General features: G+C 43.9%; 1 protein-coding gene across 3 annotated transcripts; it reads left to right on the top strand.

The window, feature by feature from the left end:
- Positions 1-800: 800 nt before the first annotated feature.
- nolc1 (nucleolar and coiled-body phosphoprotein 1) lies at positions 801-14592 on the top strand. Of its 3 annotated transcripts, none has more exons than XM_078428445.1 (14): positions 801-976; positions 2965-3020; positions 3984-4114; positions 4363-4487; positions 4871-5024; positions 5268-5389; positions 6646-6817; positions 7124-7459; positions 8701-8805; positions 9678-10463; positions 11425-11531; positions 11737-11769; positions 13279-13365; positions 14033-14592. In XM_078428445.1, the coding sequence occupies exons 1-14, from the start codon at positions 815-817 to the stop codon at positions 14189-14191; spliced, it is 2535 nt and encodes an 844-aa protein (XP_078284571.1). In that variant the 5' UTR covers positions 801-814; the 3' UTR covers positions 14192-14592. The 3 variants fall into 3 exon arrangements, with proteins under 3 accessions (XP_078284571.1, XP_078284570.1, XP_078284572.1); XM_078428444.1 differs by having other exon boundaries at positions 7121-7459; XM_078428446.1 differs by having other exon boundaries at positions 7121-7459; positions 13305-13365; positions 14033-14167.

Raw genomic sequence — 14592 nt, 5'->3', positions numbered from 1 at the left:
TTTTGTGTCTATCTGGACACTTGACACTAGACCATTGACTCTTGGAATTCTCTATTACAGACGGCAGTGGAGGCCAATTCACTGGATGTTTTCAAGAAAGCGTTAGGTTTAGCTCTTTGGGCTAACGGAATCAAGGGGTATGGGGAGAAACCAGGAACTGGGTACTGATTTTGGATGATCAGCCATGATTGTATTGAATGGAAGTGCTGGCTCGATGGGCCGAATGGCCTACTCCTGAACCTATTTTCTATGTATCTGTTTATGTTTCTTGACACTTGAGTCTTGACTCTTGACCATTGACTCTTAATTTTTGACCATTGATTCTTGACACTTGACCATTGACACTTGACCATTGACTCTTGATTCTTGACCACTCACACTTGACTCTTGACCCTTGATTCTTGACCACTCACACTTGACTTGACCATTGACTCTTGACCATTGACTCTTGACCATTGACTCTTGACCATTGACATTTAACCCTTGACCATTGACTCTTGATTCTCGACCACTCACACTTGACCATTGACTCTGGACCACTCACACTTGACTCTTGATGATTACCCATTCACACTTGGCACTTGCCATCCAGCCCAGCCCAGATGGGCCGAGTGGCCTTGGGTCTGCCGTAAAGCCTGGCTGGGGCTGACTGCGCATGCGGGGGTGCCGGGCCCGACTGCGCATGCGGGGGTGCCGGGCCCGACTGCGCATGCGGGGGTGCCGGGTCCGACTGCGCATGCGGGGTGCCGGGCCCGACTGCGCATGCGGGGTGCCGGGCCCGACTGCGCATGCGGGGGGTGCCGGGCCCACGTGGATGGGCGCGCAGGCGCAGTGCGCGGCCGGACGTCGGGGCGGGCAGCGTGATAAGATGGAGTCGCGGGCGGTGCCGAGCGACCTGTACCCGCAGGTCTACACCTTCCTGCTGCACAACAAGTTCGACAAGGCGGCCAGGGCCTTCCTCAAGCAGGCCAACGTGGTGAGCCTGTCCGCCGCCCGGCCGGCACCCCGGGGCGGCGTGGGTGCCACGACACCCTCACTCCCCGCGGCCGCGCCATGAGGCCCGAGCCAGGGGGGCGGCCCCGGCGCGTGCACGCGGCCGCTGCAGCGTGAACGCGCCCCCGCCGTGGTGGTGGGGGGGGGGGGGGGGGGTATTGTCCGTGTGTGCGCCCCCCACTGGGGTATTCGTCATCCACGTGCGCGCGCGCGCTCTCTGGGGGCATTCGTTATCCACGTGCGCGCGTCCCCCCGGGCAATTATCGGCGTGAACGCGCCCCGGGGGGCGGGGGGGGGGGGGGGAGGGTGCAATTCTCGTGTGGCCCCTCTCCCCCCCCCCCCCCCCCCCCCCCCCCCGGAGGTATTCATTCTAAGGCTGTGGCTTCTAGTCCCAGACTCTCCCACCAGTGGAAACATCCTCTCTGTGTGTGTACCTGGGTATGTGATACCCGTGTGTGCGAACCTGGGTATGATGCCTGTGTGTACCTGGGTATGATGCCTGTGTGTACCTGGGTATGATGCCTGTGTGTACCTGGGTATGATGCCTGTGTGTGTGTACCCGGGTATGTGATACTCGTGTGTGTGTGTGTGCGTTCCTGGGTATGTAATGCCTGTGTACCTGGGTATGATGCCTGTGTGTGTGTGTGTGTGTACGTTACTGGGTATGTAATGCCTGTGTGTGCGTTCCTGGGTATGCCTATGCACATGCCAGGAAGTTCATCTAGGGGACAAGACGTGGCTCTGAGTTGAGTAACAGGAGTCATAGTCATACAGCATGGAAACAACCCCTTCAGCCCAACTTGTCCACGACAACCAAGATGCCCCATCTAATCTAGGCCCATTTGCCTGCGTTTTGCCCATATCCCTCTAAATCCTATGTGTAATAGTTCCTGCATCAACTGCTTCCTCTGACAGCTTGTTCCATATGCCGACTGCTCTCTGAAAAGTTGCTTCTCAGGTTCCAATTAATCTTGCCCCCCTCACCTTAAACCTGTCCCCTATATTTTTTTACTCCTTACCCTGGGTTAAAAGACTACATTCATCGTAGCTATGTGCCTCATGGATTTATACACCTCTGTAGGAACACTGTCTTCCATGAACAATTCCCAGCCTGCCCCATGTCCCCCTATAGCAGTCTCTACAGTCCTGGCAACATCCTGGTAAATCTTTACTGATGTGGACCTGGTGGGTAATAATATCTTACGAATATTAAGATAAGATAACCATAATATTAAAATGACAATCTCATTTTATAGCAAAAGACTATCCCCCTAACAACCAACAGCAGAGCCAAACGGTTGAGCTCATATTTATTGATTGTACTTCCCACTTCTACGTATGGTTTGTTAATTCATACAGCAAATAGCCATCACTAATCTGCAGGACACCTCTGGTCACTGGATTCCAATAGCATAAACAATCCTTGACTGCTTATCACTGGACTAAATTGGAAAATTGCCTGATATTCCAAGGTTTGCCCTCTAGAAGTAATGTCCTATTTAGAATCTCGTCAAAGACCATACTTCTAAATGTTTCTCTACTGAAGCTGCTCTAAAAATCCAGCTAAACCAGTCAGGAAGGGTCTCCCTCACCTATGCCAAGGTGGTAAACCCTGATCAATTTCCTGCCTCTAAATTCAGATTAATCCTATTCTTCCGAATTGTTCCAATAATTTCCCTGGTTCTGATGTTAACCTTGCTGGCCTGTAATGACATGACTTGGCTCCTCTGCCCTTCATGAATAAAGGTGCCAAAATTTATGTTCTCCATTCGTTGCAAGCCAACATTAGATTAAAATCATGTCCATTGTCAATGGACATTTAAATTTAACACAAGCTACCTTGTTAAATTCCTGTAAATTTTAGGAAAATAAAGGTGTATTGAAATCTTCAAAAAAGTGAAATTATTTGTAATTACTCCATTTAATGATAAAATCTGTTTCTTTATATTTTGTATTTCTGTTTGTCTTCAGAAAATTCCAGATATAAAGTCACCTTCTCTCGTGGACATTTTTGACTTCTGGGTGAAGTAAGTTCTAAATCATGATTTTGTTATTGCCCTTAGGTTTAAATCCTGTTCTATGTCTGCAGCACAGAAACAGGCCCTTCAACCCAGAGAGTCCATGTGGACCATGAAACTCTTATTTAGACAAATGTACACTTAATCCTATTTTAAGCAATCGGTTAATCTACCACCTGGATGTCTTTGGGATTAGGAGGAAACCAGTGCGTTGGGGGAATCCAATGCGGTCACAGTGAGATGTGCAAATACAATACAGGTGGTACCAGAGGTCGGGTTTGAACCTTTTAGTTGTGCCAAACATTGTAAAACAGGTGGTGGTATTTTCCATTCAATAGCTGCTAACCGCATGTTCGATCTGCTCATTTCTCCCCATTGCATCGTAAATGTATAGTAATTGAAATAAACTTTTCAAGGTAAACAGTCTGGTAGATACATATTCATCTGCACCTTATTGATGTGTTGAACATTGAATCTGACATAAAGATGAACACAAAATGCTGGAGTAATTGAATTTATCTGTTTAGTTCCGAGTACTCTTAATTTCCCTGAAGAGTCACATGTTAATGATTAATTACCAATGTAAAAGTATTGGTGGTAAGGTTAGCATTTAAAATCTAATGCTTACTGCCCTTGACTATGTTGCTTGTATGACTTTAATAGTGGATAGTTAAGACTCAGCTGTGTTGTTGTGCATCGGGAGTTTCAGAAAGACTGTGTCTTTGGTGGATGACTTTTTTTCTTCCCTGAATGGAACTAATCAACAAGTTGGATTTCTGTAACATTTTACTGCAGGCTATTTTATTCCATGCTTACTTAATTAAGTCACCTTGATCGTATTATCATTGTTGAAAGTTTTGAAGTTCTCACAGAAGTCACCCTAAATGTCTATCAATGGAAGTGTTTGGTCATCTATGTTTTCTAGACAGGATTATTGACTGTTTCGTTAAAAACTCTTCTAAATCACTGCAGATCGTCTGGAAAACCGGAGAAAAGGAAGGCAGTACCTAATGGTCCTCCTGCAAAAAGGGTCAAGAAAGATGAATCCTCCAGTAGCTCAGAAAGTTCAGACAGTTCTGAAGAGGAAACTGCAAAGAAACCAGGTATGACAAAATATGCCAAACATTTTCACTGGAGGACACCGTTGTAGATTTTAGAATAACATTAATCTTCAGTTAACCAATCTCAAATGTGTGCCTTTAGCAAGCACTGCTGGATAGAGATTTCTCAGAATAAATTCCAACGAGGAAGAGAAAATCTTGGGGTGGGGGAATGGTGTATAAACAATAAGGTGCATTAAATTTGTGATGAAACATTATCACCTTGACGCAGCTGTTTACTATTTATGCAGTGAGCAAGCCACCGACACCTGCAGTAAGCAAACCCGTTGCCAAAAATGTTGTAATGAAAAAGGAAAGCAGTAGTAGTGAAGATTCAAGTTCTTCGGATTCTGAAGAAGAAAAGAAACCAGCACAGGTCGGAGCACAATTACTTATGTGGTGGTTCTGTTGCAGTTGTGTTAATCACCTGTTTTCATTACATGGGTTCACTGTAACAGATTATGTTGGTGAGGAATGTGCACTGTACATGTGACCATAATAAACCTAAACCTATTTTCTTTTTCCTCTATTGTGAGGGAGAAATGTGATGGGCAAAGTGGTGATTGTTTTAATCTTGGAGTCAGCAGCCGTAGAATATTTTAGTGAATGTTCAATGTGCAAACAAGAACAGATTGTCTTTTCCATATTCTCTTTATGATTTATTTGCCAGAATTGTTCAGCGTTGGTTAACTTTTAATTATTAAATTATTTAATCAAAAAAATTATTTTCCATTTTCTCTTTTGCATTTTCCACTTCAGCGGAAGGCTGTCTCTGTTAAAAGTGCAGCTCCTGCAAAGAAAGCAGTTCCAGCCGGCAAGCCAGTTGTTAGAAAAAAAGATGAAAGTTCTAGCAGCGAAGATTCAGACAGTTCAGAAGATGAGAAACCTGTTGCAAAAGCTCCTGTGAAACCAGGTAGAGGCCAAAATCTATGCTTACTATTGCCAAGCTGCCTGGTTGTGGCTAGCAGTGTTATTGCTATGTAATTAAAAAATAGGTAAAATTAGGCCAACTGTGTTTGTTTTGGGAACAGCCAACATAATAGAGTTCAGGGTGTATGTTGTAATGATATTGTTATTTTTTGTCTCTTAAGTCATTTTTTTCTACTGCACTCTGGTGAATTGAACTCTTTCCCAACAAACTATGTTCTATTTTCAGTGACTACTCCGAAAACTGCCAATAAAGCAGCGGAGGAGAGTAGTGATGATTCCAGTGATGACTCCAGTGATGATTCCAGTGATTCCGACTCGGCTGCAGCAAAACCACCAACCCCTGCACAAGTAAATCATTTAACTATCTGATCTGTGGCACTGATGATCTTCCGTCCATAGTGTAAGAGTTTAAACAAGCTCGATTTTCAATCTGCTCAAAATGTATAGGAAGGAACTGCAGATGCTGGTTTAAACCAAAGGTAGATTCAAAAAACTGGAGTAACTCAGCCGGTCAGACAGCATTTCCGGAGAAAAGGAATGGGTGACGTTTCTGGTCGAGACCCTTCTTCAGACTAAAATGTCATCCATGTCCACCAGGAATGCTGTCCGTCCCATGTTACTTTGTGGTCTGATTTCAAAGCTTCAGAGTCCATAAAATGCCCATGCAGTCGTCGTATCTATCTGTTTCGCCACTCACTGCATGTACCTGGTATGCTTGGAGACTGATGTCAGAGGAGTGGGGGTAGTCTGTCCCACCCACTCCCCTGATATGTCTGAAGAAGGGTCTCGACCCAAAACATTACCCATTCCTTCTCTCCAGGGATGCTGTCTGTCTTGCTGAGGTACTCCAACATTTTGTGTCTACCTTGCATTCTTACTCTGTTGACATCTGAACCCTTTAGACAGAAGCAAGAGGTCCATCCCAGTGTGAGTATATGTTGCTAACCGATTTTCCCTTTCTTTTTGGGTCGTTACTTCCAGATCATAAAATGTGCGGTAACTAAATAGATTTAATTTCCCATGGCGATTGTTCTGTTGCAATCATCGTTGCTCTTTGTTCTCCAGTTCTAATCCTTCTGCACTGGCAGTAGTTTCTCCACATCCACCCTTGTTAGAGCATCTGTGTTGAATCTTCGCATAACCTTCTAGCTCTGAGGACGACTGTGCCTACTCCCGCAGACTGGTTGTGCCTATTCATGCAACAAGAGTTCCCTGATTTTTTTGGCAAGATTCTTACCCAAGTCCTAGTGCTAATCAAACTGAGTCTAACCAAATAACATATGTAAATGCAGTGTTGTTTGGGGCTCTGGACAAGATTTGGGGGGCAAATTACGTTCCTTATATAATTATCTATAAAGTTAGAATGCATTACGGTGATGAACAAACCAAAATTAAACAATGAACTCTTTGAGAAGTGTGCAGCTTGAAGGTGTTGGCTGCACTCCTTTCCCTTATTTTCCTCTGAGGGGAATGTTTGCATCGATTTGTTTGCTTTTTGATGAATTAAGTGTTACAGGAATGCTGGCATGATGTAAAAATCTTTCTTGGTCACAGGCACTTGGTCTTGTTTCATGTGTTGATAAATGTACTCTTCGTATTAACAGAAAGTAGTGCCACAGAAAACGCAGCCAGCCAAGTCTCCTGCTGCTGGAAAGGCAAAGAATGCAAAACCTGCAGCCCGGGCTAAAACAGCAGCAGCCACTGCAAAGGAGAGTTCAAGCAGTGAAGAGTCTGACAGTTCTGATGATGAGTCTCCGAAAACCAAAGCACAACAAGGTGAAAATTAGTGCATCAGTACAAACACATCTGCATCAATACAAGCACATCTGCATCAGTATAAGCACATCTGCACTCATAGTACAATCTGTTTACATGTTGAGCTTTAGCTTGGGACATATGATGAAGGACTTTAGTTAGGGGCAAGTGTGGTGAATCTTATTTTCTCCCATCCTTTTTCTTTCCCTCTATCCCATAATCAAATGGGTAGATGTTACAGGGGTTCTGACAGGAATTGACCAGGAGAGACAGTTAATGATCTAACAACAGTCTTTTGAGAGGTTTCCTTTGCTCTTTCCCCAGCAGGCTCGTACTGTGCTGTACCGCCTCCCAAAGTTCCGAATGTAAAAGCAGGTGCAGCCAAGAAGGCAGCAGCTACAGATGCAGCCAAGAAGGGGGCAGCTTTAGGTGCAGCCAAGAAGGGGGCAGTGGCAGATGTTGCAAAGAAGACGGGTGAAGCCAAGAAGGCAGTCGCGACAGGAGCGTCTAAGAAGGTGCCAGCTGTGGATGCATCCAAAAAGGCGGCTGCTGCACGCGTGACCAAGAAGAAACCAGCCGCAAGTGTGACCAAAATGGAAATCGATGACTCGTCAGACGACAGCTCAGACAGTAGTGATGAAGAGGCACCCCTAAAACCTGCCAGTAAGTGTCAGACTAGATTGATAAATGATACACATTGTAAACTCTGTTTTGAAATACTTAATTGGAAGTAAAGTGATTTGATGTGTTGTAAAAGGTAATGTAGAAGGTGCTGTCGAGATACAAGCTTATGTTTGTTTCTACCACATGCTGTAAGGCTGGAATTGTGTATGGAGCAAACAATGGTGGAAGATTTCCTTTAAGGAATGTTTGTAACTGTTGACAGCAACACCTTCTAACTTATTAATGTAAGAGCTAGCTTAAACCGAAATGTTTTTAAACATATACTTGTATAAGTGTTTCTAATGTGAAATAGTGTCTTAATATTGTTAATGTTATGAAATAGTTTTAAAGATTGTTAAAGCAAAAACAATATGTATGAACTCAGTGTTAACGTGATATAAGATCAAAAATAACAAACCATGGTCGATTAAATTTTTTAAAACATGTTTAGTGCGAGGAATGCACTAAAACTAGAATGCGTTTAAAACTTGCAGATTGGGAAAGTTAGGAGACTGAGTAACACGACCATTGCTTGTGAAGCAGACTGATAACTGGGGACAAAAGTACATTAAGTCTGTCAACAAAGTGCAACTCAATTAGGAGCCAAGTGCAAATTGCTAAGGAGAACAAGAGAGGAGTTGCAACATCCAAAGAACTGTCATCCAGGCAAAAGACATCAGTAGCTGAATGCAAGATGATTACTAAGGATCCCATTCAGGGGGTGGTTCAGTCTGCAAGGCAGCAACTGGTGGTCGGTTCAATCTGCAGAAGAACTGTGGCTAGGAAAACAATACAAAATGTATTAATGAATTGACATGGGGTAAGATAGCTCAGAAGGTACGGAATCAGGCGAGCGAGGGGGAGTATGCCTGACAGGACACGGCAGGAGCGTCACTCAGAGGGGACTTAACTTGAGGTTTCAAGAAAAAGACAAAGACAGTCATTTGGATGTTTATTATGTAATAAATCAGCTGCTGTTATCCTATAATCTGGTAGTCAGTATTTTGTTATAAATAAAATGCCTGAATTAGATTAAATTAGGAATCTTGAAAGTATGGAAGCACATAATGGGGAAACATGACATCTTGCACTAGCCTATGAAATTCTAGCTCAATTCAGTGTGCTGAGTGGATTGCTTACCATAAACACAACAGTGCTGTCTCTCGTCATAACGTGATGTAGGAACATGATGTTTTCAATGTTGCCCTCTGACTCTCCCCTCTCTCTCTCTCTCCTGACAGCAACAATTGCCCAGACGAGAGCTGGCCCTACGCCGGCCAAGGCCACTGCTGCCGCTCAGAAACCTGCAGCCAAGAAGGCAAGCTCCAGCTCGGACAGCGAGACCGGTAAGAGAACGTGGACAATCTCATTGCTCGGAGGGGAAGGAGATGCGAGGCATCTTTGTTTCTGGTGTGCAGACCAGCATTTAGAGTACATGTTTCCTTTGGGAAATTAATCATTTTGCTGGTAACACCGTCTAAGCACTTTCACAATGATCGCCACACATTGTAGTAAATGAACCATGCTGTTAAATTAAGAATTTGTGCACTAAATTTATAGAACAAGCAGTTCATTAATTTGCATAGGGAGGGACAACTGCAAGGGAGAGGATAAGTTTAAAATTTATATATTTTGAATTAGTTGAATGGCTTTCACTTTAATAGAGTCATAAAGCATGGAATGGAGGGCCTTTGGCCCAACTTGCTCATGCCATCCAAGGTGCCCCATCTACACTAGTTCCACTTGCCAGTGTTTGGCCCATGTCCATCCAAGCCTTTCCATTGTTCCATTTTGGTACTTATGACAATTAAACACTCTTGACGCTCTTATGTTTCTGAATGCCGGGGACGTTCAGAACTTTTTGCGAGCTCTCAGTACCTTTTGGTCCTTTTATGGTCCCATAGACCATGCCATTTTGTTTGGGGAAACACATAGCAACAGGTTGACAGCAGCAGTTTGTGAGAAGGGTTGTCATTTTTGAGTACCAGGCTTGGCTTGCTGATAGCACTGTCATCTTTGATCCAGGAGGTGGTTTCCAGCCATCCTCTGAGGCATGAGAGCACAATTTCAGCTGACAATCAGTGTTTTTTTGGCTAAAGATCTGACTTTGCTTTTCTTTGCTGGGAGAGATTTTTTCGATGAGGAAATTGTCGGCTGATGAAAGTAGTTGTACGTCTTTGTTAATATCCGAGTAATAATAACTGTCTCTAATATTTAGATTCTGATAGTTCTGAAGAGGAAACCAAACCAATTCCTAAGTTGAAAGCTGCTGCAAAACCCGTGGTCAAAGCAGCTGCAGCCCAAACAAAGCAACAGGAGAGCAGCTCTGACTCGGACAGTTCCAGTGATTCTGATGAAAAGACCAAGGTAGCGGCAACGATCAAACCGGCTGCCAAAGGAAGTGCTGCAAAACCAGGGAAGCAAAACACTCCAGCAGCCAAGGCCGCTGCCAAAGAAAGCAGCTCGGATTCGGAAGACTCCAGCAGCGAAGAGGAAGAGGCAAAACCTCCAGCAAAAGGTCTGGTCCCTGCAAAAAGCAAACCTGCAGCAGTGACTCCGAAAACCAATTCCTCAGCAGTGGTGGCAAAAGGCAAAACTGCAGCGGTGACTCCGAAAACCAATTCCTCAGCAGTGGTGAAAAAAGGCAAAACTGCAGTGGTGAAAAAAGGCAAAACTGCAGTGGTGAAGAAAGATGAAAGCAGCAGCACTGACGAATCTTCAAGCGACGAAGAGCCCCAGTTGAAGACCCCCGTAACCCCATTACAAAAGGCAAAGGCCGCGTCTTCTCCGCTGCCTGCAAAGTCTGCGGCCAAAAAGGCCGACAGCAGCAGCTCAGATAGTTCAGAGTCCGAGTCAGAGGAGGAGAAGCCAAAAGGCAAACAGACTGTTCCCAACAATGTGAAAACGCCCCCCTCAATACCTTCCAAGAAGGCAACAGAAAGCAGTTCAGAAGATGACTCTTCCTCATCTGAGGAGGAGGAAAAGAACACCAAGTCAGTAAATGGTGAGCTTTGTACATGGTTAATATTCTTATTCATTGAGTGAAAAGGTAAACTTGTAATGCAGGAGACTAAGGAGTGATCTTATAGAGGTGTATCAAATCATGATGGGAGTAGATAGGGTGGATGTGCACAGTCTTTGTCCAAGGGTGGGGAATTAAGTTCTAGAAGCCATTGCTCTTAAATGGTGGTCTAGTAAAAAGAAGGTACTACCCCACCGACCTTTATCAGCCTCTCCCTCCAGAATTCACCAGGCAGTCTAGTAGGTCAACTTTGAATCATTTAAGTGAATTCATATAACTGGGAGCTACTGTGATGGTGTCAAGATTATTTTCAGGGCAGTATCACTGACAGCACTGCTTTTACTGCAATACATTTAAGGACTTTTATCTTGTATATTCTGCTAGTATTCTCTACCACGTTTTCATTATACATTAATGTGAACACATGTAGTTTTAATGCAGTCTCTTCACTACCATTATTACACTAATGGTACATTGTTTTAATAGAAGTCTGACACAGAAACAACATGCTCCTGTGAACGAATGTCTTCTGAGCCAGTTGTGAATTATTGCTGTGTAGTTGCCAACCCGCAGTGCCCTGGCTTCTCGCCGCATTCAGTTTAGTTTAGAGATGCAGCGCGGAAACGGGCCCTTTGGCACACCGAGTCCGCACCGGCCAGCGATCCCCACACATTAATACCCCTACACACACTAGGGACAATTTTTTTTACATTTATACCAAGCCCAATTAAGCTACAAACCTGTGCGTCTTTGGAGTGTGGGAGGAAACTGGAGATACCCGGAGAAAACCCACGCAGGTCACGGGGAGAACGTACAAACTCCGTACAGACAGCACCCGCTGTCAGGATCGAACCTGGGTGTCTAGGGCAGTGAAGTAGTAGCTCTACCGCTGTGCCACCATGCCGCCCCGATGGTTAATGGTTCCAATTGTATTTTGACCTAGGCACAGTGAACACCAAGACGAAGAAGGGACCTAAATTGCAAGTTGCTAAAGGTGAAGTGATCCAGAAACAGACGACAACTCCAAACACGGTTCCAAAAACTAAAAAGGTAAAGCCATGTTGGGAACGTTTCATTCAAGATATTTGTAAATCCTTTTTTGAAAATGAACACTAGTTTAGTTTCAAGACACTGATATGAATTTAAAATATTTGCATGGAGATTAGGAAGTGTAAAGCATCATTTGTTGAATTTTCCTGGAAATTTTGGACTGGATCTATCATTCAATTCATAACTCTAATTTTTCTGTTTTTAGAAATCCCAATCCATGAAGACAAGTGATAATCAGGTTGGATTCCTAATCATTCGATCCCTTGACATAATGTACTAGAATTAATTATCTGCCTTTGTGAAGATATACTTACACTGGACTTTAAATACCTTGACCTAAACGCTGCATCATCACACACATCCTGTATATGTCCATTACTTCACACATGACAGTGTGGTTAAGGCTTTTGTTTTGCCTGCTGGCTGTACATGTGCAATTGCTCGCATTGCAGTTTGATGGGAAATAGGAAGGTGCAGTTAATTTCCCGTAAGGATGAGTGTGGGGAAGGCAAAGACTCATGGCCAACAATGGCATCATTGGCTGAAATCAGCTACTGGTACTGGGTGATTGTGGACACTGGAAGCACGTTGACTTGGTTCAACCAGATTCCATGCATGCGTTGTGCAAGGTTCTCTGCTGTAAGGGGTTATTTACTGAGTTCTGCTTTTAAGATTCGCAGTTCTGACAATACTGTGCTGCTCCACCTTCCCTGTTTCACTGCACCTTCTGAACCCAATGGCATCAAATGACAAAAAGGCTCTAGAGAAGGATGGCACAGTGGCACATCAGCTGGAGCCTCTGCCTCACAGTGCACGAGACGTGGGTTTGATCCTGACCTCGGCTGCCATCTGTGGGGATTTTGCATGTTCTCGCTGTGACCGTCTGGGTTTCCTCCAGGACCCCAGGTTTCCTCCCACATCCCCAAAGATACAGGTTTGTCGGCTAATTGGCTGCTGTAAATTGTCCCTAGTGTGTGGATCTCGTAGAATCTTGTGGGGGGGAGGGGGGGGTTGTGGTTGATGAGAATGGGGGAAATTAAAAAATGGGATCAGGGTAAGGTCATTTAAAAGAGGTAGTTGATGGACAGCATGGGCTCGGTTTCTCTGCTATATTTCTACTTCATAGGACAGCCATTTATGCTGAAATATTTAATCTTGGTATGTAGATTTCATGAGTTGTATATATTTGATGTAAGTTGTATATGAGAAGGTGTCTACACCTAGCTGTTCTCCTCTGCCTTGCTTTGTCAAATTTAGTGTTGGCCTCACAGTAAAATGCAATTGGCAATCCAAATGATTGCCTCAATTTATAGATGGTGTTGGAAGGATAACGATAAAGAATGACTACAATGTTGCTGGAAAGATTAGTGTTGGGCAACCTCACTGCAGCCACATTTGATGCAGCTACACTTGCCTGACTAACCTGCAGCAGTGTTAAGCTTACAAAGGCAATGCTGGAGTAACTCAGTGGGTCAGGCAGCAACTCTGGAGAATGTGGGTAGGTCACGCTTCAGGTTTGGGATGAAGACCCATGTTCTCCACAGATGCTGCCTGACCCACTGAGTTACTCCAGAACTTTGTGTCGTTAGACGTAAAGCAACATCTGCAGTTCCTTGTTCTTCCAAGCTTCATTTATTGATAACTACGAGTGGGTGGGATATTTCCTTATCTTTCATAGTTGCCCAACATGTAAAATGTGTGTATTGTTAATATGCTTTGTTCCCTATTTTTCTTTCGTATAAACAAGCTTCAACCTAATACTCCTTTTCGTAGAGTAAGAGAAGAAGAAGTTGAAATTGATCCACGTTTTTCAAATAATGCGTTTAATGCTAAGGTAAGTTTGGACTGGAGATGCTCTTTCAAAGTTGCGTTATTTTCCACCCATATTTTCCCCTCTATACCTGCTGGAACGGTTATGGTTTGTCTTTGTTTACCTTGCTCCAGACCTAGACATAAAACATAGACATAAAACAGTACAGCACGGGAACAAGTCCTTCGAAACACAATGTCTGCTGAACACTACCATTTTAAACTAATCTAATCAGCTTGCATGTGATCCTTATCCCTCCTTGACCTGCATATCCATCTGTCGTATCTGCAGCCACATCATCCCTGGAAAGATCAGAAAGATGCAGAGAGGCGTAAGATGAGAGAGGCAATGTTTCAAGAAGACGCGCAGGGCAAATACTGCTTGCAGCAAGTGATGGGTGCCTGTATTGCACCCATCACTACATTGCAGGCACCCATCGCTCGCTGTAAGCAATATGTGCCCTGAGCATCTTCTTTAAACGTTGCCCCTCTCATCTTACACCCCTCTGCATCTTTCTGATCTTTACCCATTGAGCACATTGTACATCTGCTGGCTAAGGCATCAGAGAGCTCTCAGATCTTGGGGCGTGTCGTGCATTTGAGGTTTCTCAACAAGCAATCAGGCTGACGTTTTTTGGCAGTGTGTCTTTTAGTCCTGGTGGTCCACTCATCCTCAGCCATTTGCTTTACAGAGAGGGGCATCGGGTGACTGGGGCGAGAAAGCCAATCATGATTTGAAATTCACCAGAGGGAAATCCTTCCGGCACGAGAAGACAAAGAAAAAGCGAGGAAGTTATCGAGGTGGCTCCATCGCCATGACTGTGAACTCCATCAAATTCGACAGTGAATGAACAAACCGTTTAACCCAATTGACAGTCACCTTATGGCACATCATTTTTACCAATGATTTAAGCTTGGAATGTGTATTTCTGACACTTTTTTTAAAAAAAATCTCTTGTTAATTCTCTGGAAGTATATCATTCTTTACAGGCAAAATTGTTGGTATTTAAAATTTGTTTTTGAATGGAATATTTGTTCTATGTAAAATATTAACGTGATCTAATAGCGAACCTCAAGATAAATGCTGGAATTGTATCTTTTTAAAAACAGGTCTGGCATTTTGGGGCAGTTTTGAGTATCAGTGTTTCTGTGTGAAGTTATTTTAGGGCAGAAAATTATGGATGCTTCATAAACAGCACATTAATGAACCATGTGTGAGTTGATTTTTTAATAAAACAATCTTCACTTTTCA

Source organism: Rhinoraja longicauda, chromosome 35 (assembly GCF_053455715.1).
Source record: "Rhinoraja longicauda isolate Sanriku21f chromosome 35, sRhiLon1.1, whole genome shotgun sequence".
NCBI classification, from domain to species: domain Eukaryota; kingdom Metazoa; phylum Chordata; class Chondrichthyes; order Rajiformes; family Arhynchobatidae; genus Rhinoraja; species Rhinoraja longicauda.
Note: the sequence above shows the minus strand (reverse complement) of the source record. Positions and strands in the feature narration are given on the sequence as shown.

What these genes read in the sequence shown, in the direction of transcription:
- nolc1 (XM_078428444.1), top strand. Translation starts at nt 815, where the DNA reads ATGGGCGCGCAGGCGCAGTGCGCGGCCGGACGTCGGGGCGGGCAGCGT. An exon ending in ATTTTTGACTTCTGGGTGAA is followed by an intron (nt 3,021 to 3,983) that starts GTAAGTTCTAAA and finishes AAATCACTGCAG; the next exon opens with ATCGTCTGGAAAACCGGAGA. An exon ending in GAAAACCAAAGCACAACAAG is followed by an intron (nt 6,818 to 7,120) that starts GTGAAAATTAGT and finishes CTCTTTCCCCAG; the next exon opens with CAGGCTCGTACTGTGCTGTA.